The sequence below is a fragment of the Diorhabda sublineata genome, chromosome 9 (genome assembly GCF_026230105.1).
Source record: "Diorhabda sublineata isolate icDioSubl1.1 chromosome 9, icDioSubl1.1, whole genome shotgun sequence".
In the NCBI taxonomy this organism is placed as follows: domain Eukaryota; kingdom Metazoa; phylum Arthropoda; class Insecta; order Coleoptera; family Chrysomelidae; genus Diorhabda; species Diorhabda sublineata.
Window position 1 is genome coordinate 3,317,912 of NC_079482.1, and position 23,031 is coordinate 3,340,942.

General features: G+C 32.1%; 1 protein-coding gene across 2 annotated transcripts in view; it reads left to right on the top strand.

Moving 5' to 3' along the window:
* Positions 1–23,031, top strand: part of LOC130448602 (tyrosine-protein phosphatase Lar) — a 597,225-nt gene that overhangs the window by 473,073 nt on the left and 101,121 nt on the right. For both annotated transcript variants that reach the window (XM_056786026.1, XM_056786028.1), the window contains exon 6: positions 21,439–21,636. In XM_056786026.1, coding sequence (XP_056642004.1) covers positions 21,439–21,636 — 198 coding nt within the window. The remainder of the gene's footprint in view (positions 1–21,438; positions 21,637–23,031) is intronic.

Here is a 23,031-nt window from a genome sequence, read left to right on the forward strand (position 1 = left end):
GGATATTCGAACATCAGATTTAATTAAATTCCGTTGTTTTAACCGAGATGCTACTAGTTGACGAGGTATGGCATTTTTGGTTCAGATTCAAAAACAAATTCAGAGTATAAGGATACAGATTTTCTCCTGTATGAGGTGTTGGAGTTGGAACAGATGTGAATCGAAGATCAGGATGTATTCTTTGAATTTTCGCCTCTGAGTCGATTCACAATACAAAAATAACAATCAGCGTAATGATTGATCACTGGGTTCCCTCCAAATTCTCGGTACTGAAAATTTCATTGATCTTTTCTGACCTCAGTACCAACCTAGAATAAAACGTAACGTAAGGTAAACCTAGTTAATGTGGATCTCATTTTTAGGTCTTAATTTTTGACTGGGAGACTAAAGTAAGCTTGATATGTCTTGCAAAGTTTTGAATTTGTACTTGAATCATACTTTTTCTCTCTCTTTTCAATAAAATGGCGGCATATATAACAAAACGAGTCAGCATCTCGTTTACAACTTCTTGTGGCCGTGCTGCATAGATTGATACAGTGAAAAATGATATGAAAGACGTTATTTATCTGTAATATTCAAACACCAACTGTTGTACACAACGAGCGATGCAAGAAACGCTGCCCACTCGCTTTTTTACTTCTCTTTCTACACCAAGAGAAAAGCGCGCGAAAATCGACATTGAGTCGAAGTTCTTGAAGAGCAAATACAGATTTAATTGTCAAAGTGCCCTCGTATATTAATATATAAGTGAATAAGTATCGTTAATTAGATTGGAGTGTCTTCGAACAAATCGTTTTTTGAGATACAGGCATACAAAGTTTCACTTAATTAAATTTTTTCCTAATTTTTCGTTTAATGGTAATTTTTCTGTGTGAAACCCGGATTGAATGGATTGGTCTGACAATTTGACACAAGACGAAGTAAGGTGTAAGAAACAAAAGTTTATAATGTCTACGACTCAACCGCAGGATGTGGTGCCACTCCTTCTCGGAGTTGTAAATTATAATATGTAAAACAACTACAAAAATCGATATAAGAAGAATAAATCTTGAACAGAAAATGTACCGTGAAGTTTTTTCGATAAATCAGAAGTTTCCCAGCTAGAAATAATCAAATATGCTAGTGGTTTTGTGAAAAAATGGGTTAAATTTTGAAAAATTATCAAAAAATAACCTAGAAACCACACGTTTTATCATAAAAAAATTATAGAACTAATTAGGAAATTGCTGAAATACAAATAGTAGCTTTTCGTTGTTTTTTGTCAACTATAGTTTATTTTTTATGAATAAGAGAGTAATAAAATGATAAAACATTCGTAATCCTTCGGCATATCACTTTTCTTAGAAAGTTAAAATATTTTTTCAGGTTATACAGCGATTAATTCCGTTTAAATTAACATTTGTATAAAAATTGTAGCATTTTCTCTTATATTCTTAATTTATTCACACACTATATGTATAATAAACAATTTCACTAATCCGTTCTTTTCACTACGACTATTTATTTACAACTAACTAAACTGCGCTACATAAACTTATTTATATACCACGAATAGAATTCTACAAAGTTCTAGAACGAAAAGAAATAAATAGAGTTTCCTATTATTTACAAGAAATACTGTAAATAAACCGCCGGCTCTGATAAAAAGTTCTAAAAGGAAACATCAAAGGCGCGATCGCCAAAAATGTGAAAGACGCCGCGTGAAATCGCCGAATTTTCAAAATTCTATAGTAGCTGGACATGGCTGGCATAGGGAACTTGTTTGTAACAATATACACTTAAGTTTTCACCCAATTAAACTGCTTACAACTTCCTAACAACTGAAGATAAAGTGTAAGTATTTAAACTTTGATTTTTGATAAACCTTACGTTCATAAAGATTAATTCTAATATGAAAACTCATCAGTATAAATCTTCTTTCAAATCCAAATCAAAATCGGACACCGAAGATGAACTGTCTTCCTTTCAAATGATTTTCTATTTAAATTCGTTTTCTTGGAGCTTTACGTGACATTTTAACTAGCCACATTTATCTTCGTTACAGGGCTTTTGACCAGTCCAAACCTCTTTGTATTGTTCTGTACAGCTTATGGTTATAAAAAACCATTAAAAGCCCAAAAACTTGTATTAATTAAGGGCTCTATGGATTCTCTACAGCAAACATATTGATCTAGCAGCCTTCATTGACATAGAGTGTCCTTTTGAGAACTTCCTAAATACCTTATAGTTGAAAAAAATCTAGAACGCTAGATAAAGCTGCTATTTGAATTAGTAATTAATAACCCCCAATCAAGGGTTGATAAAGGTCTTCTGGAAAAATAGAAATTTCAACATATTTAACACGAAGTGGTGGTGGATTTTTAATTTCTTCTGTTTGATTATCAGAAAATTATGCCCCGAACGAAAGTTGATAATGAACAATGAAAAAAATCCAATACAATCATTACATTAGTTGATATTTATTCATATGATAGAATCCTGAAATCCTTTTGAATGGTCTATAATAAATAAAAAGAAGAAATGGAACGAAATATTTATTCGAATGTTATAATCGAATTTCAAAAACTCATTACATTTCCTTCCGAAGTTTCTAAACTGAATTATAAAATCGTTTTTAAATTTGCAAAAACAAGCGAAATAAAACTAGAATACGGAACTGTACTAATTCATTTTTCAAAAGAAATTTTAAAATGATAATTTTCAAAAGTTCCGTAAACAAAAATTTTATACTTGGTAACAAAAGTAACCCAACGTCCCAGAAGGACCTGGTCTGACCTAGAGATGGCAGCATATATTTCAAATTTGAAGACGGTCATCTTTGCGTGATATTTGAAAGGCATTAGTCCAACCAATCTAAGAGACTTGCTTCTTAGTTATCAACAGTAAAATATTGGATAACAGGGTTTAAACGAGGCTGTAGGACTTGCAAAGACCAGCATCGAATAGTTGACCAAATGAAGTGACAATTCTAGAAATGCTGGAGAAAATCCTCAAAGCTGTAATGGATGATCAAAAAAATGCGGTACATCGCTTATTGAATGAAAATTTGGACATGAAAAAGCCGTGTGGAAGATGGGTGCCACGATGGAACAAATACAGCGCGCCGTGAAGATGTTTCCATCGAGTGTTTGGCAATCAAAGAAATGAAGCCGAATTTTTGCCCCTTTTCATAACCATGGATGAAACGTGGGTCCATCACTTCACACCCGAAACGAAAGAACAATCAAAACAATGGATTAAAAAGAGAGAACCAGCTTCAAAGAAGGCAAACACCCTTCCATCTGTAGGTAAAGTGAAGGCATCGGTTTTTTTCGGATGCGCGATAATTTTCATTGATTGTCTGGACAAAAAAATCAGCGGTGAGTATTATGCCAACTTTTTGCAACGTTTGAACAAAGGAATTAAACCAAAACGGCCGCATTTGGCTAAGAAGAAACTCTTTCACAAGACAATGCACCAGCTCTCTTATTGCAACGGCCAAAATTAATGAATTAAAGTTTGATTTGCTAAGTCAAGCACCCTATTCGCCAGATTTAGTCCCCGTGATCAAAGATTTTCCAACAATGAAGAGTTGATGGTTATTTTGAGGAGATTGATGACGATTCTTATTATAAAAATGGTATCGAACATATTGAACATCGCTGAGAAAAGTGTATGGAACTAAAAGGATATTACGCTGAAAAATGAATATTTAACAAAATTTCTGTGTTTCCTTTGTTGGGTCAGGTACTTCTGGGACCATCCGCGTAGTTATGCTGCTATAGATATAGTGTCAGAAAATTCGTTTTCGGGTTAAATTCATTAAAGTTTGGACAAATAACATGAAGAGCATTAGAAAGTGCATTTGGTAATTAAAAAAAAAAGTAATTGTTATAATTTTTCAAAAAACTAGCCGTAGCAATCATATTCCATACCTCGCATTGTTCTGTAGCCAGTACGTGGATTGTCTGAAAAATTTTATTCGCTTCAAATCAATATACTTTTTAACCCTTCTGAATGAAAGTCTTTTCCCTCAAAATAGGAGTTTACGTAAGCGATAACGTCTTCGTCTGATCACCAATTCTGTCTTGCAAGTGAAATTTCAAGGTTAGGAAACATGAACTAGTAGCTGGGAATCATATCTGATGATTACGGTGGGTGGTAAATCAATTCGTGAGAAATTTTGTCATTCTATGATAGTATTTTTATAAAATAACTTGATTTCACAAATTTCATTACTATTTTTTCAACTATCCACATTTCAATACATACAGGGTGTTTCTGAACTAGACAAAATTCAGGAGATGATTACTCGTATGAAATTAAGATAGGTCTTTCCTATAACAAAAATTTCCTTAGGCCACCCTTAAAAGGTGGTAACTTTTACATTTCTATCACTATTAAATCATTCTTGAATATCGATTGTATCAAAATTTGAGCCCAAAATTTGATTCGTTAGGGTAGTGTGTTTTGATTCAAGATAAAAATATTAATTAATTGAATTTAATCCTGAATCTGAATAGAAATTAAATGTCCCGTCTAAATAATCAAATATATAACTAATCTTTGTTCAAAAAATTCATTTATTCAGCTTATAACCTCCAACTTTTGAGTATAAAGGGAAAGATTTGCTTCGATTTTTACTAAATAACTGCTTAAACGTTTTAGAATCATCTATTATGTTATAGGTTAATCTAGAGGTCTCAAAACTACTGAAAAATCATCTAATACAACCAGAAATAATGCTCAATGATACAGAGAAAGATTCTAAACACTCCTGGAATGATTTAAAGTGTTGTAAATCGTTTCAGAGTCATCTATAATGTTCTAGATTAGTCTAGAAGTCCCAAAAGTACTGAAAACTCATCTAATACAAACAGAAATAATGCTCAATGATACAGAGAAAGATTCTAAACCGTCCTGGAATGATTTAAAGTGTTTTAAAACGTTTCAGAGTCATCTATAATGTTCTAGATTAGTCTAGAAGTCTCAAAAGTACTGAAAAATCATCTAATACAACCAGAAATAATGCTCAATGATACAGAGAAAGATTCTAAACCGTCCTGGAATGATTTAAAGTGTTTTAAAACGTTTCAGAGTCATCTATAATGTTCTAGATTAGTCTAGAAGTCTCAAAAGTACTGAAAAATCATCTAATACAACCAGAAATAATGCTCAATGATACAGAGAAAGATTCTAAACACTCCTGGAATGATTTAAAGTGTTGTAAAACGTTTCAGAGTCATCTATAATGTTCTAGATTAGTCTAGAAGTCTCAAAAGTACTGAAAAATCATCTAATACAACCAGAAATAATGCTCAATGATACAGAGAAAGATTCTAAACACTCCTGGAATGATTTAAAGTGTTGTAAAACGTTTCAGAGTCATCTATAATGTTCTAGATTAGTCTAGATGTCTCAAAAGTACTGAAAAATCATCTAATACAACCAGAAATAATGCTCAATGATACAGAGAAAGATTCTAAACCGTCCTGGAATAATTTAAAGTGTTTTAAAACGTTTCAGAGTCATATATAATGTTCTTGATTAGTTCAAGAAGTCTCAAAAGTACTGAAAAATCATCTAATACAACCAGAAATAATGCTCAATGATACAGAGAAAGATTCTAAACCGTCCTGGAATAATTTAAAGTGTTTTAAAACGTTTCAGAGTCATATATAATGTTCTAGATTAGTTCAAGAAGTCTCAAAAGTACTGAAAAATCATCTAATACAACCAGAAATAATGCTCAATGATACAGAGAAAGATTCTAAACACTCCTGGAATGATTTAAAGTGTTGTAAAACGTTTCAGAGTCATCTATAATGTTCTAGATTAGTCTAGATGTCTCAAAAGAACTGAAAAATCATCTAATACAACCAGAAATAATGCTCAATGATACAGAGAAAGATTCTAAACCGTCCTGGAATAATTTAAAGTGTTTTAAAACGTTTCAGAGTCATATATAATGTTCTAGATTAGTTCAAGAAGTCTCAAAAGTACTGAAAAATCATCTAATACAACCAGAAATAATGCTCAATGATACAGAGAAAGATTCTAAACACTCCTGGAATGATTTAAAGTGTTGTAAAACGTTTCAGAGTCATCTATAATGTTCTAGATTAGTCTAGAAGTCTCAAAAGTACTGAAAAATCATCTAATACAACCAGAAATAATGCTCAATGATACAGAGAAAGATTCTAAACACTCCTGGAATGATTTAAAGTGTTGTAAAACGTTTCAGAGTCATCTATAATGTTCTAGATTAGTCTAGAAGTCTCAAAAGTACTGAAAAATCATCTAATACAACCAGAAATAATGCTCAATGATACATAGAAAGATTCTAAACACTCCTGGAATGATTTAAAGTGTTGTAAAACGTTTCAGAGTCATCTATAATGTTCTAGATTAGTCTAGATGTCTCAAAAGTACTGAAAAATCATCTAATACAACCAGAAATAATGCTCAATGATACAGAGAAAGATTCTAAACCGTCCTGGAATAATTTAAAGTGTTTTAAAACGTTTCAGAGTCATATATAATGTTCTTGATTAGTTCAAGAAGTCTCAAAAGTACTGAAAAATCATCTAATACAACCAGAAATAATGCTCAATGATACAGAGAAAGATTCTAAACCGTCCTGGAATGATTTAAAGTGTTTTAAAACGTTTCAGAGTCATCTATAATGTTCTAGATTAGTCTAGAAGTCTCAAAAGTACTGAAAAATCATCTAATACAACCAGAAATAATGCTCAATGATACAGAGAAAGATTCTAAACACTCCTGGAATGATTTAAAGTGTTGTAAAACGTTTCAGAGTCATCTATAATGTTCTAGATTAGTCTAGAAGTCTCAAAAGTACTGAAAAATCATCTAATACAACCAGAAATAATGCTCAATGATACAGAGAAAGATTCTAAACACTCCTGGAATGATTTAAAGTGTTGTAAAACGTTTCAGAGTCATCTATAATGTTCTAGATTAGTCTAGATGTCTCAAAAGTACTGAAAAATCATCTAATACAACCAGAAATAATGCTCAATGATACAGAGAAAGATTCTAAACCGTCCTGGAATAATTTAAAGTGTTTTAAAACGTTTCAGAGTCATATATAATGTTCTTGATTAGTTCAAGAAGTCTCAAAAGTACTGAAAAATCATCTAATACAACCAGAAATAATGCTCAATGATACAGAGAAAGATTCTAAACCGTCCTGGAATAATTTAAAGTGTTTTAAAACGTTTCAGAGTCATATATAATGTTCTAGATTAGTTCAAGAAGTCTCAAAAGTACTGAAAAATCATCTAATACAACCAGAAATAATGCTCAATGATACAGAGAAAGATTCTAAACACTCCTGGAATGATTTAAAGTGTTGTAAAACGTTTCAGAGTCATCTATAATGTTCTAGATTAGTCTAGATGTCTCAAAAGAACTGAAAAATCATCTAATACAACCAGAAATAATGCTCAATGATACAGAGAAAGATTCTAAACCGTCCTGGAATAATTTAAAGTGTTTTAAAACGTTTCAGAGTCATATATAATGTTCTAGATTAGTTCAAGAAGTCTCAAAAGTACTGAAAAATCATCTAATACAACCAGAAATAATGCTCAATGATACAGAGAAAGATTCTAAACACTCCTGGAATGATTTAAAGTGTTGTAAAACGTTTCAGAGTCATCTATAATGTTCTAGATTAGTCTAGAAGTCTCAAAAGTACTGAAAAATCATCTAATACAACCAGAAATAATGCTCAATGATACAGAGAAAGATTCTAAACACTCCTGGAATGATTTAAAGTGTTGTAAAACGTTTCAGAGTCATCTATAATGTTCTAGATTAGTCTAGATGTCTCAAAAGTACTGAAAAATCATCTAATACAACCAGAAATAATGCTCAATGATACAGAGAAAGATTCTAAACCGTCCTGGAATAATTTAAAGTGTTTTAAAACGTTTCAGAGTCATATATAATGTTCTTGATTAGTCTAGATGTCTCAAAAGTACTGAAAAATCATCTAATACAACCAGAAATAATGCTCAATGATACAGAGAAAGATTCTAAACCGTCCTGGAATAATTTAAAGTGTTTTAAAACGTTTCAGAGTCATATATAATGTTCTTGATTAGTTCAAGAAGTCTCAAAAGTACTGAAAAATCATCTAATACAACCAGAAATAATGCTCAATGATACAGAGAAAGATTCTAAACACTCCTGGAATGATTTAAAGTGTTGTAAAACGTTTCAGAGTCATCTATAATGTTCTAGATTAGTCTAGATGTCTCAAAAGTACTGAAAAATCATCTAATACAACCAGAAATAATGCTCAATGATACAGAGAAAGATTCTAAACCGTCCTGGAATAATTTAAAGTGTTTTAAAACGTTTCAGAGTCATATATAATGTTCTTGATTAGTCTAGATGTCTCAAAAGTACTGAAAAATCATCTAATACAACCAGAAATAATGCTCAATGATACAGAGAAAGATTCTAAACCGTCCTGGAATAATTTAAAGTGTTTTAAAACGTTTCAGAGTCATATATAATGTTCTTGATTAGTTCAAGAAGTCTCAAAAGTACTGAAAAATCATCTAATACAACCAGAAATAATGCTCAATGATACAGAGAAAGATTCTAAACACTACTAGAATGATTTAAAGTGTTTTAAAACGTTTCAGAGTCATCTATAATGTTCTAGATTAATCTAGAACTCTCAAAAGTACTGAAAAATCATCTAATACGTCCAAAAATAATGCTCAATGAAACTCTTGAAACGGAATTAAAAACAAATCGAGAGAAGATGCCGTTAATAGTGGAGGATGTCCACCGGCACGCTGGGCTTATCGATATGAAGAAGGTGGTTTCCGGTTAGATGACAGCTGCTAAGAACCGTGCACAGTGACAAAAGTTTAGGCAGGATCATATCCAGCAGTGGACGCGACTGGCTGTTTGATAATTATAATGATGAAAAATTTAATGCATCTAAATGTTTTTGATTTTATGGCTCTTCTGTTTTGAATAATTCTCAATAATTTTTGAATTGAATAATTCAATTGATTGCTATCACATATTTTCGAAAAATTACAACTTTTTATTCTAATATCAATCGATTAAACGATTATGCAAATTGTCAGTGTCAATATCATATTTTGATAAAGACTCAAACAGGTTGAAATGTCAATTTTTACATGTAATTTTTTATCAAAAGAGACCTGAAATCGAGACGATTTATCAAAAAAGACTTTTCGTCCTTTTCAGTCTACTCTCTACGTCGTCGATGTTGTTGTGCAGCTTAATTTGCTCGATGTGTGTTTTAAGAGCCGTTTTCGTGACTCTTAAATGGGAAATACAGAAGAACGAATATCAAAAGTAAAAGAGAAGCTAATTGAAATGATGAAAGGAGAAATACTTATTAAGTGAATACCTTCGACAACAAGTATTTATATTAGAGATTCCTCTTAAAAAAATTATTCAGCCACTGGGTTCTCTGAAAAGGCAGTAATCTAACTTCCATTGAATATCCCAGAAAAAAATTGAATATCTAATTTAATAAGAGAAAGACTGTTAATATTTAATGGAAAGATAATTAGAAGGGCAAAGAAATTAAAACAGAAATGAGACAGCGAAACTCAACCTTAATTAGATAAATATTCATTTTGCAAAGTAAAATATTTGAGGCTCAAACTTTATATGTAACAAATTTTCTGGATTGTGGAATAGGCAACTAATTTATAATTAAGTTGATTATCATTATTTCTAATGTGAACTTTCTGAAGAGACTTGTGATATCTGTTATTTATAAATTGAGGCGTTATTATTTTTTAATCAGCTTATAGAAATTATTGCTGAAAAAATCATTCATTAAGAAATTTTATTATTAGTTCAGTGAACAACGAGAAAGCAGAGTATATCCTCTGTTTTCACTCTAGTGGTGATTTTTGTTAAAACTAACGGTGAAAATCTATGAAAAAAGAGCTTTCTAGGCACAAATTATTCTATGAAGTTTTTTCGAAACATCAATACTTTTTGACTTATTCGTAATTGCAATTTTGAATTTTTGTTGCATAGAAAGCGTATTTTAGTTTTCACAAATAACTCCAAATCTTTGGATTTTATCGAAAAAACTGTGAGGCTTTTAAAATATTAAAAAGAATCTTTTTTTTTTTTGTTTATAGACCTAATACAAACCAAGTTATGATTCATTAAAGATGGAATCGAAGATTTTGAATAATTCAAAATTGAATGAGTGGATAACGGTCAATTTTACGAAAAAAATGTATTGAATCTTTTTTGAAAAACTTTGAAAAACCATTCAAAAGAGTATTTGTAATACATAAAATAAAGGAGTTATGACTAAAATAGAAAACAACTCGCTAGCAAACTCTATGTACTTCGATTAACTAGAGAATTTGAATCAATTAAATTTAATTAAGAAATAATGAAAAAATTCGAAGGCGGTATTTCAAACAATCATCGACTGTATGTGTCTTTCAAGTTGGGCCAAATCCAACAAAAGTTATTCATGCACGAAGCACTTCCACACCAAATAATCGCATGTTTTTTTGAAAAAACTGGACATGTAGCCGCCGTTCCATTAGAGCAGTTAATTCTAAATGATACACCAGCATTTGTTTGCCAAAAGTATTCTAAAAAATCAAGGAAACGATAGTCCTATATGACCTGTGCCTACCTATACTCAGAATTGATTTACGTTAGGAAATTTTTGGAATACGTAACAGCTTCCAAACTGCGTGAACTTTAATTGGAGGGTTGCTACATAAGTTTCGAGATATGGCAAAAATGATGTGGATATGTCAAATTTGTTATTGCCGTCATAAAGTTTGACATTTTTAATGGTGAACGTATTTAAAACATATTATCATGCAGCATTTGTTTGCCAGAAGTAAATAAATCAGGGAAACCAATCGCAGAGGACTAATCATTCTCCAGGACGACAAATTGAGCTCTAACACATAAAAAAAAACGTTTTTGAATAGTCTAAATATCGAAATGATGAGTCATCCGCCGTACAGTTTGTTGTTTGACACCTGATTGTTTTATTCTTATTCCCGCAGAAAATAAATTGCGGGGTAAACGGATTTCTACACCTGAAGAAGCGGTTGATGCGTTCAAAACTTATGTAGAATAATTCATCGTTACATTTGTACAAAAAAAAACAAATTAAATATCAAATAACTCTTCTCATAATGCCTATTCAAGTTTTTTCTTTTATTTTTTTAGATTATCCTTAATTTTTCTTATTGTTCGTATCAAACATTACCGTTGACAGCGTCTCCATTATCTTTGACGGTGAAATACGTTGCATAACCCTAATTTCTTCGAAACAATACGACTAGCAAAAACATGAATTATCAATTGTTTGTAGCACCCTAGAATCGTTGACTCTTCCACGATTTTCTTAAAGTACACAATACAATAGAAAATTGCTTATGGAACCGCACTCAATCCTTAAACAAATGATTACAGTGGTAGAGATCCTCCAACAATCTGAAATTAATTGATTTATAAATATAAAAACAACACTTTTGAAAAAAATTGGCTGTTTTGATGTTAATTTAAACCCCTCGAACGAGGGTTGTTAAACCACTCTTATGAGACGTAATAACGTCGAAACTATTCATTAGTTACAAACCTCTCATTGCAACTGCGAGCCATCGGGGATAATAACATCGATAAAAAGATCGATTGATATAACATTCTTTACAGGAGATGTAATTAAATATTCTTCGAGGTATTAGCCAGGAAAGTAGTTGTGTTCTCCTTTGAAAAAATATATTTTCAAAATATTTCAAAAGTGAATGGTAGGAATCGTTTATTTCCATAGACGTCCGTCTCGGGGGTGTTTACAGTCTTTTGACGACTAGCTTCTTCTTTGACCAAGTACTATACCACTCAATCTCTTTATACTCGCTCGGGAGCATCTTCATTTAGTTCTTGTCGTTACTTTCCCTGCGTGGATACCCATTTTGGACTGGGCATCGAATTTCCTCTGTACTAGCTGTTTTCTAATCGTTGTATATATGACTGGGATATTATTGGAGATGGCCTTTTCCCCAGTTTGTCTGTTTCTTCTCTTCTTCTTTCCTCATTTTTTCTAATTCTTTTTGTCTTTGTTTATTCGCGGTGTTTTCTTCTTTAGAGATCTCCCTCTTAGCTTTTTTCCTTTGTTGTTCAATTCGGTATATTCTCCTTCCATGGGGCCGTCATCCATATATTCTAATACATCAAAATGTAAGAAATATCTGGAAACGTCTGATTGTTAATGGAAAATTATATCAAATCGGTTTATTTCAAAGCCTTTATTCGATATTTTCAATAATCCCAACCCCAATGTCGAAAATTTTGTTCGTGACTCTGCATTTCATCGTTCTGCCTCCAAACTTCTCCAAAAGGAGGCTGTTTTTCTTTCTACTTTCCCCTTCGAATTACGTTAGACTTGTGCTGAAATGGGCTATTGCCCATCGATTGCTTTTGCTCGCTAAATCTGCAGTTGACGTGGTATTTTACGCGACAGTTAACTTTCAGAAGACCCACCATCTTTTGGATTGTCTTAGGTCAAAGTGCTTCGCCATCTATTCAGTTAGGTGTTAATGTAACATCTCACGATGCGACAGTAAGGTTCTGGTTCAAAATATGCCCTTTTTCTGTTGCTCCATAACCTGGTATTCCCTGGTGTGCAGTTGCCACATTAGTATTACTTTTTTATTGTCAACTAGTGCTTTTGGAGTTTGTTGACACTCTCAAGCTAGCTTGAAAGTACACTTAATGTCCAATACATTTTCTTACACTAGCTTCGAACTATGTAGACCAGAAGGCTTCGCGTCTGATATCTTCTCTTTTATCTTCTAAGTATTATGTTAAAGCGAATTTCTTTCTTCCTCTCGTATTTTAATTAACGCAATTCTTTCATGAGAAGGTACTTTACTTCATAAACAATGAGAGGGTGTACCTGGGTACCTGAAAAGGACAAAGTCCACTTTTTCTGAGCTCAACACACGCGTTTACTCGATCAAATTACTTAAAAGGCAGTCCCTGTACAAACATTAAGATAAAATGTCTATCGTACGCCATTGTTCAAAAAAGACTCTGTCTGCCGACATTCCTGCAAGGTCTGCTAGTCACCATTTCTGTTAGTGTCATGTTGATGAACTATTATATTATCACAATAGCTTATCAGCTGCTATTGTGTTAATGTCTTTGTTCTCCGAGTTAAACTCCGTATTTCTTCTATGGTTTTCTGGTTGATACATAACAATTATTTATCAAGCTTAAATATTAAACGCGATTTATAGGCCGTGTCGTGATTTGAATAAATTTCTAATAAATTTGATAACACGGCGACCGATCATGCACCGGCACAGTTAGGGCCTTTTCACAAAAAGATTCCCTTAGCTTTCCTGCAGACTTTGGGGGTTTATTAATCACTGAGGCAGAAAGTAACTTTCGCAGTGGGAGGGCTTCAAAATGCGGTTTTGAATTTTGTGAATTTTTCGCCTCGTTTGACGGCCTGATTTAATAAAATTATATTTATAAGTGATTTGGATTGAAATACGTCAATGAAAATATACGGACTGAAGGGAATTCAGTCAATATTATGCAAATTTTATGTTAAATTCATAATTGGCGTTATTGTTTTTCAAAATATTTTCCATTAAGATCCATAGATTTTTCCATGCGTTTGAACCAATTGTCGAAGCATTTTTACCATTCCATTCTAGTACTTTCTTAGCCTACCATACACTTTTGGAATATTTTGAAAATATATTTTTTCAAAGGAGAAAACAACTACTTTCCTGGCTAATACCTCGACGACTATTGAATTACATCTCCTCTGAAGAACGTGATTGCATAGCCAAAAAAAGGGCATATTTTGGACCAGAACCTTACTGTGGCATCGTGAGATGTTACGATGAAATGCAGAGTCACGAACAAAATTTTCGACATTGGGGTTGGGATTATTGAAAATATCGAATAAAGGCTTTGAAATAAACCGATTTGATATAATTTTCCATTAACAATCAGACGTTTCCAGATATTTCTTACATTTTGATGTATTAGAATATATGGATGACGGCCCCATGGAAGGAGAATATACCGAATTGAACAACAAAGGAAAAAAGCTAAGAGGGAGATCTCTAAAGAAGAAAACACCGCGAATAAACAAAGACAAAAAGAATTAGAAAAAATGAGGAAAGAAGAAGAGAAGAAACAGACAAACTGGGGAAAAGGCCATCTCCAATAATATCCCAGTCATATATACAACGATTAGAAAACAGCTAGTACAGAGGAAATTCGATGCCCAGTCCAAAATGGGTATCCACGCAGGGAAAGTAACGACAAGAACTAAATGAAGATGCTCCCGAGCGAGTATAAAGAGATTGAGTGGTATAGTACTTGGTCAAAGAAGAAGCTAGTCGTCAAAAGAGTGTAAACACCCCCGAGACCGACGTCTAAATCAAGCTGAGGAACAACTGACGAGCAGTACACAAAAAACGGAGATAACACCCAAAAATATATGGAAATAAACGATTCCTACCATTCACTTTGGAAATATTTTGAAAATATATTTTTTCAAAGGAGAACACAACTACTTTCCTGGCTAATACCTCGAAGAATATTTAATTACATCTCCTGTAAAGAATGTGATATCAATCGACCTTTTTGTCGATGTTATTATCCCCGATGGCTCGCAGTTGCAATGAGAGGTTTGTAACTAATGAATAGTTTCGACGTTATTACGTCTCATAAGAGTGGTTTAACAACCCTCGTTCGAGGGGTTTAAATTAACATCAAAACAGCCAATTTTTTTCAAAAGTGTTGATTTATATTTATAAATCAATTAATTTCAGATTGTTGGAGGATCTCTACCACTGTAATCATTTGTTTAAGGATTGAGTGCGGTTCCATAAGCAATTTTCTATTGTATTGTGTACTTTAAGAAAATCGTGGAAGAGTCAACGATTCTAGGGTGCTACAAACAATTGATAATTCATGTTTTTGCTAGTCGTATTGTTTCGAAGAAATTAGGGTTATGCAACGTATTTCACCGTCAAAGATAATGGAGACGCTGTCAACGGTGATGTTTGATACGAACAATAAGAAAAATTAAGGATAATCTAAAAAAATAAAAGAAAAAACTTGAATAGGCATTATGAGAAGAGTTATTTGATATTTAATTTGTTTTTTTTTGTACAAAGTGACGATGAATTCTACTATCAAGTTTTGAACGCATCAACCGCTTCTTCAGGTGTAGAAATCCGTTTACCCCGCAATTTATTTTCTGCGGGAATAAGAATAAAACAATCAGGTGTCAAACAACAAACTGTACGGCGGATGACTCATCATTTCGATATTTTGACTATTCAAAAACGTTTTTTTTTATGTGTTAGAGCTCAATTTGTCGTCCTGGAGAATGATTAGTCCTCTGCGATTGGTTTCCCTGATTTATTTACTTCTGGCAAACAAATGCTGCATGATAATATGTTTTAAATACGTTCACCATTAAAAATGTCAAACTTTATGACGGCAATAACAAATTTGACATATCCACATCATTTTTGCCATATCTCGAAACTTATGTAGCAACCCTCCAATTAAAGTTCACGCAGTTTGGAAGCTGTTACGTATTCCAAAAATTTCCTAACGTAAATCAATTCTGAGTATAGGTAGGCACAGGTCGTATAGGACTATCGTTTCCTTGATTTTTTAGAATACTTTTGGCAAACAAATGCTGGTGTATCATTTAGAATTAACTGCTCTAATGGAACGGCGGCTACATGTCCAGTTTTTTCAAAAAAACATGCGATTATTTGGTGTGGAAGTGCTTCGTGCATGAATAACTTTTGTTGGATTTGGCTCGTCTTGAAAGACCCATACAGTCGATGATTGTTTGAAATACCGCCTTCGAATTTTTTCATTATTTCTTAATTAAATTTAATTGATTCAAATTCTCTAGTTAATCGAAGTACATAGAGTTTGCTAGCGAGTTGTTTTCTATTTTAGTCATAACTCCTTTATTTTATGTATTACAAATACTCTTTTGAATGGTTTTTCAAAGTTTTTCAAAAAAGATTCAATACATTTTTTTCGTAAAATTGACCGTTATCCACTCATTCAATTTTGAATTATTCAAAATCTTCGATTCCATCTTTAATGAATCATAACTTGGTTTGTATTAGGTCTATAAACAAAAAAAAAAGGTTCTTTCTAATATTTCAAAAGCTATATTAATCTGCGGGAATAAGAATAAACAATCAGCTGTTAAACAACAAACTGTACGGCGGTTGACCCGGTTAAAAAACGTTTTTGTTTGAACTGAAGTATGAGAGTTCGCAATATCGCGATGAAGAATGATTCGTCTTGGTTTCCCTGAAATTAACACTTTGGTACCATTCAAAATTAACAGTTTTACGTTACTCTAGTGAAACGGTGACAATCTGGTGAAAAAACAAGCGACCATTTGCTTCGAATTGCTTCGTGCGCGAACACCTTTTGTTGGATTTGACAAATCTTTGATTGTTCTTTAATTTTGATTTATTTGCTCTAATCGACACGTGCTTCTTTTGGGCGATTGTTAAATTACTCGGTATCCAACAAGAACAAATCTTTTTATTGACGAATTGCTCGTAAAACTATCCCGTACTCCTGAAAACGTTCAGTTCGAAAGAACCCATTGATTATTATGCAAAAACTACCCCATTATAATCAAAAAATATACTATTTACTCTGATTTTCATAACCTGAACAGTTAAGACCAATTGTCTTCACCGTCCGTGCCTGAATCATCCTTAATTCACTCTAAGTACCAAATTATCGAAGACTTTCAGTATTTTTTCTTGGTGTTTGTCAACGATGATTTAATCATATTCAATTTGTTAGAATTTGTTGCATGAAGCTTGTCTATAGAATAAGATTTTCACAATGAGAAATATGTTCAATAGCATTGAATGATACATGTTTGGAAAACTTAGACTTTCCTCTCTTTTACGACGTAATCGCCGATCGGATCAATGCACCATTGCATGCGGCTTACTAAAACCTCTTCTTTCTGCTCTTCGTCGGTTGGGAAATGCGTCGCTTCCAAAGGTTTCTTTAATTCGGCACTCACCTCGCACAAACCAAAACCGCCTCTCAAACATCAGAGATCATCTCTTAGCATTGATTTTTTCATACACCTGACTTTATACAAGAATTATTTCATCTAGGATTAGTTCTATTGCGCCAACTATATTGGACAAACTAAGAGGTATATAAATATCAGGTTTAAAGAGCAACTAACTCAAAGCTTCTTCCATATATTTTTCTCCACACAATTGGGAATAATATCTATGGAGGGAAAAGTTTTTTGAGCATAAAAAACTATTCATAGAGGGTTCTTAACATCCGTAGTACCTTATGTACCTTATTTGATGCGCGACCCTCGTATTTAGGAAAAATATTGCCACCTTCAACTACATTTCGTTCAATTCTTTCCCTTGTATCCAACAAAAATTAACCAATGTCCATCTAGTACATTGATTAATTCTCCAATGTACAAGATATACAAGAAAGACTTTGTGAATCAATTTTTTTAATCAAAACAAAAAACAGGACAAATTTGCTTTGATACTTTCCAATCCTGTATGTAAATGAGGATTATTTCATGTAAAAAGATTAAAAAATGTCTTTTTTAAATATGTACTGGTGGACAAACTAGGAAGTGTATTAATATCAGATTTAAAGAGCACTTAAGTCATTTGAGATATGAACAACAACTTTATATTGTTCAAAAAATGTATCAAACAATAAATTTTTCTACTGGTAAGAACATTCAGTATAAATAGTTGAGTTGTAAGTTTTATTTCACCTTCAGTCTCTGAAGGTGGTTGTCGAAACGAGCTTCATACAGTTTTTTGTGAATATTCCAATAAAAATCGGAAGCAAAAAGCGGAAAATGGAAAGAAGTTCCCTCGTAGGAGAGTAATTGTTATTAAAAAATAACTTTTCCTCATTCTCTACCTCAAAACGGATATTTTTAATTAGGATCTCTTCTAATTAAGATCATATTTGGACCATAAAAGAATAAAACCCACCAATAATGAGTATAGTTGTCATTGTACAATCAATTGTGAAGTATTTTCATTGTTTCGGAATCCATTATTCAGCGTCTAAATAAACATTTCGTCCTCTAAATGTATTTTGAAAAGGTTAATTACGCTCGGCTTTCTCTGTTAACTGGAAAAAATTACTAAAATAGCTCGACTATAAGCAGAAAGTCTAATGAGAACAACTGCAGGGAAAAAGATTTTTTTTTATTTTTGGTTTATTCTACAACATTGATAACTATTAAATGTCTGTTGGAAATAGTAACTACTGTTTGTCGTTTCAACATTAATTAGAAAATAGTCACGGAAAAATTCATTTCTTGACGTGTAATGAACGATATTTTTTATTATACTTATCTGGTAACAATGTAAAAAATTTATTTTCACTAGGATATTGATAATTGATCGAAAAAATTTTATTATTAACAGATTTTGAAAGTTTGATCCTTGGAAACGGACCAAAGCCGTAGCTGAAGGTTTTTTGTCTGTAAAAAACAAACTTGAGTACGTAGTTACAAAATTTTGGGGCCCTTATCAATGTTCTATAGAAAATTTCTTGCTAGTTATAGAATAAATACCAAGTAAAAACAATTTATTGAATATTTTCTTATATATACTGTCTTTTACTTATTAAATTTACCTAAACAAACACTAGACTCAACAAACTTATATTATTTATCCATATTTTTCGATTACTTTCTATTTTATTCTGTTTACTACGACTATATATTATAAACTAACTAACTCCGCTAAACAAATTCGATTTATATAGCGGAAACGACATTTCTAGAATTCTAGAAAGTGAACAAACAAAAACTGATAAACAACAAGACCTTTCTACAAATTAGTTGAAAAAATAATGTAAACATATATAAAAACACACCTCAAACGACTCAGCTTTCGACAAATTTTAGAGATCTATTAAACTGAACTTACTGGATGCTTGGAAATAAATAGAAGTCGTAGATGGAAGTTTGTTGCCCGTAAACAAGCTTGAGAATGTTGTTACAAAATTTTTGAGCATTTCTCAATGTTCTATAGAAAATTTCTTGTTAGTTATAGAAAAAATACCAAGTAAAAACAATTTATTTAAAGGCGCAATTAACTATTTAGAAAACTCAAGTGACATTTTGTAATATTGAATATTTGGAGCGTAAAAATCGAAATGGCAAAGTGATAAACTGAAAACAGCCCATGGGATCTGTTTTTTAGTACAATGTTGTACTGATTGGTTGTTTTCATTGATTCGGCTTCATATCTATTGACAAAAGTGATTTTAGTGTTTGGAATCTTTAACGCATTTCGTAGAGATGATTTAACATGTTTGAGCTTGGACAATTTGGAAGATAATGAGAATTTTATTGTGATATTTTCTTATACATACTGTCTTTTACTTATTAAATTTATTTAAACAAACACTAGACTCAACAAACTTATATAATTTATCCAAATTCTTCGATTACTTTCTATTTTATTCTGTTTACTACGACTATATATTATAAACTAACTAACTCTGCTAAACAAATTCGATTTATATAGCAGAAACGACATTTCTAGAATTCTAGAAAGTGAACAAACAAAAACTGATAAACAACAAGACCTTTCTACAAATTAGTTGAAAAAATAATGTAAACATATATAAAAACTCACCTCAAACGACTCCGCTTTCGCTAAATTGTAGAGTTCTATTAAACTGAACTTACTTGATGCTTGGAAATAAACAGAAGTCGTAGATGGAAGTTTGTTGCCCGTAAACAAGCTTGAGAATGTCGTTACAAAATTTTTGAGCATTTCTCAATGTTCTACAGAAAATTTCTTGTTAGTTATAGAAAAAATACCAAGTAAAAACAATTTATTTAAAGGCGCAATTAACTATTTAGAAAACTCAAGTGACATTTTGTAATATTGAATATTTGGAGCGTAAAAATCGAAATGGCAAAGTGATAAATTGAAAACAGCCCATGGGATCTGTTTTTTAGTACAATGTTGTACTGATTGGTTGTTTTCATTGATTCGGCTTCATATCTATTGACAAAAGTGATTTTAGTGTTTGGAATCTTTAACGCATTTCGTAGAGATGATTTAACATGTTTGAGCTTGGACAATTTGGAAGATAATGAGAATTTTATTGTGATATTTTCTTATACATACTGTCTTTTACTTATTAAATTTATTTAAACAAACACTAGACTCAACAAACTTATATAATTTATCCAAATTCTTCGATTACTTTCTATTTTATTCTGTTTACTACGACTATATATTATAAACTAACTAACTCCGCTAAACAAATTCGATTTATACAGCAGAAACGACATTTCTAGAATTCTAGAAAGTGAACAAACAAAAACTGATAAACAACAAAACCTTTCTAGAAATTACTTGAAAAAATAATGTAAACATATATAAAAACTCACCTCAAACGACTCCGCTTTCGCTAAATTGTAGAGTTCTATTAAACTGAACTTACTTGATGCTTGGAAATAAACAGAAGTCGTAGATGGAAGTTTGTTGCCCGTAAACAAGCTTGAGAATGTTGTTACAAAATTTTTGAGCATTTCTCAATGTTCTACAGAAAATTTCTTGTTAGTTATAGAAAAAAATACCAAGTAAAAACAGTTTATTGAATATTTGGAACGTAATAATCGAAATGGCAACGTGATAAACTGAAAACAGCCCACGGGATCTGTTTTTCAGTACAATGTTGTACTGATTGGTTGTCTTCAATCAGATGAATTCATGGAATTGCGAAATCTACGAAAAAATTGAAACTGCAAGTGATGATATTCTTTTAGTTTGCTTTGTTCAAAGCCAAGAATAAGAAATCACGTTATGGAGTTGATTCGGCTTCAGATAGAAGCTTTCTATGAACAATATACTGGCATAAGTGACAAATTCTTCGACTACTTTCTATTTTATTCTGTTTACTACGACTATCTATTATAAACTAACTAACTCCGCTAAACAAATTCGATTTATATAGCAGAAACGACATTTCTAGAATTCTATAAATTGAACAAACAAAAACTGATAAACAACAAGACCTTTCTAGAAATTAGTTGAAAAAATAATGTAAACATATATAAAAACGACTCCGCTTCCGCCAAATTTTATAGTTCTATTATAACTGGACTTGGAAACAGTGTTTTGTATCTTTGGTGTATATCGTAGGGATGATTTAACATGCTTGGGCTCAGAAAACTCAAAGAATTACATCTTGTTGGCAAGGGATAGTTTGTTATGGTTCATCTGAAACTTGGTCAAAGTTCCTCCGCCATTTATTCAATTGGCGAATTCGCCATTTTTTTAAAATTTAGTTGGATTATTTAATTTGATTTTTTGTTTGTTTCAGCTGATAAATTACCGCCGGGTTTTCCTCAGATAACTCAATCACCCGCAACGAACAAAGTCGTCGAAATAGGACACAATACAGTTTTAAAGTGCGAAGCTACCGGTAATCCCCCACCGAAAATAATTTGGTTGAAAAATATGCTCCCAATCAATATTACCGCTCCCAGGTCAAGATATTCCACGAGGGATGACATGCCAGGTAACGGTTTCCATTTCTTTCGATGAGTACAGCTCCCCGATTCAAAGAATTAGTTCTTATAATGCGTTGTTGTAATTTTGGAAGCAAGTACAACCTGTATAGATATCATGAAGCACTTATTTCATAGATATATACCTATATATACAAGCATTAAGTAGATATCAAATTGACAGGCACTGGATAATTTAATGTTGGTACCGGTTGGGCAAAACTGCAAAATTTTCCTAAATTTATCCAATTAAGTGGCATTTTATATATAAAATCTATTTCTTCAACTAATTCTGCGCTTTTTTTTCTTACAAGTTTTAGTATATCCCTTCAAATAAAACGTGGGGGAGAGTGGGAAAGTTGTTATTCAAAAATGCCAATAAGTCCGGTTCTGCTTGGCCGATTTTCATAAACTTGATGTTATTTGAAAAAGCTTTTGTCCAGCAATACAAAATATATAAATTTCAAGCAATTTAATCAGCAACGTTAATGATATTTTGATATATTTTGGATATTGTGATTTCTCTTTCAAAAGCGAACTAAATTATCATTAAAAGAGCGAAAGCCGCATTTCGATATCTTTTTTCTGTTTCGAGATATCTTAAGAAATGTAAAAATGACGGGAAATCGAAACTTCAATTGGTTATTTTTGAATGCATTTAAACAAATGTATTTTCTCAAGTTTAATTTCCTCAGAGCAAATAACATCATCTAAATCTAGGTGATCTTTGATAGATATACTAATTTAAATACGGGAAAGTTTGAATTAAAGAAAAATTCGATTACAAAAGCAAAACATCGGGAATATTACCAAGCGATGTGCAGCATATCGGAAACTTGTTTAATGGAAAAACAAATAAACAACACGCTGTTTATGAAATCAGGAAATTTCATTTTTACTTCAGTCAGTTGTCCCACAAAGTTTATAATTAACTGAAATTGAATACTTCCACTCAATCCCTTCATTCTAAAAACGTATACGTTTTTGTATAAGGTGAGAAAAAAGTGATTGAAAGGTGTGTACGTATTCGTTTCAATTTTTTTTACATCTCAAAAGCTCAATTCTGAATCTACCAATTCGCGCAACCACTCGACCACTGTCGACCAGACTAATTAGTAGAGCTGTCAAAAAATCATCAACTGTAAGAGAAGACGAAAAAAATGACAGATGACAATAAGTTTTTCAAGTACTGTCGCATGTTTGTACGAACTGTTAGACCTAATAAGAGATGACATCATTGGGGTAGTAAGAAAATTGTAGCTACTTCAATGAAAAATTAACAGAAGCGCAACCAGACATAGCAGCTAGTGGTAGTCGGGGTGGGCAACCAGAAAACAGCCAAAACGTGGTTGCGCCGCTGGATTCCTTCGTGTTATAAGTTCTATATGAACTAATGCCCAAGGTTT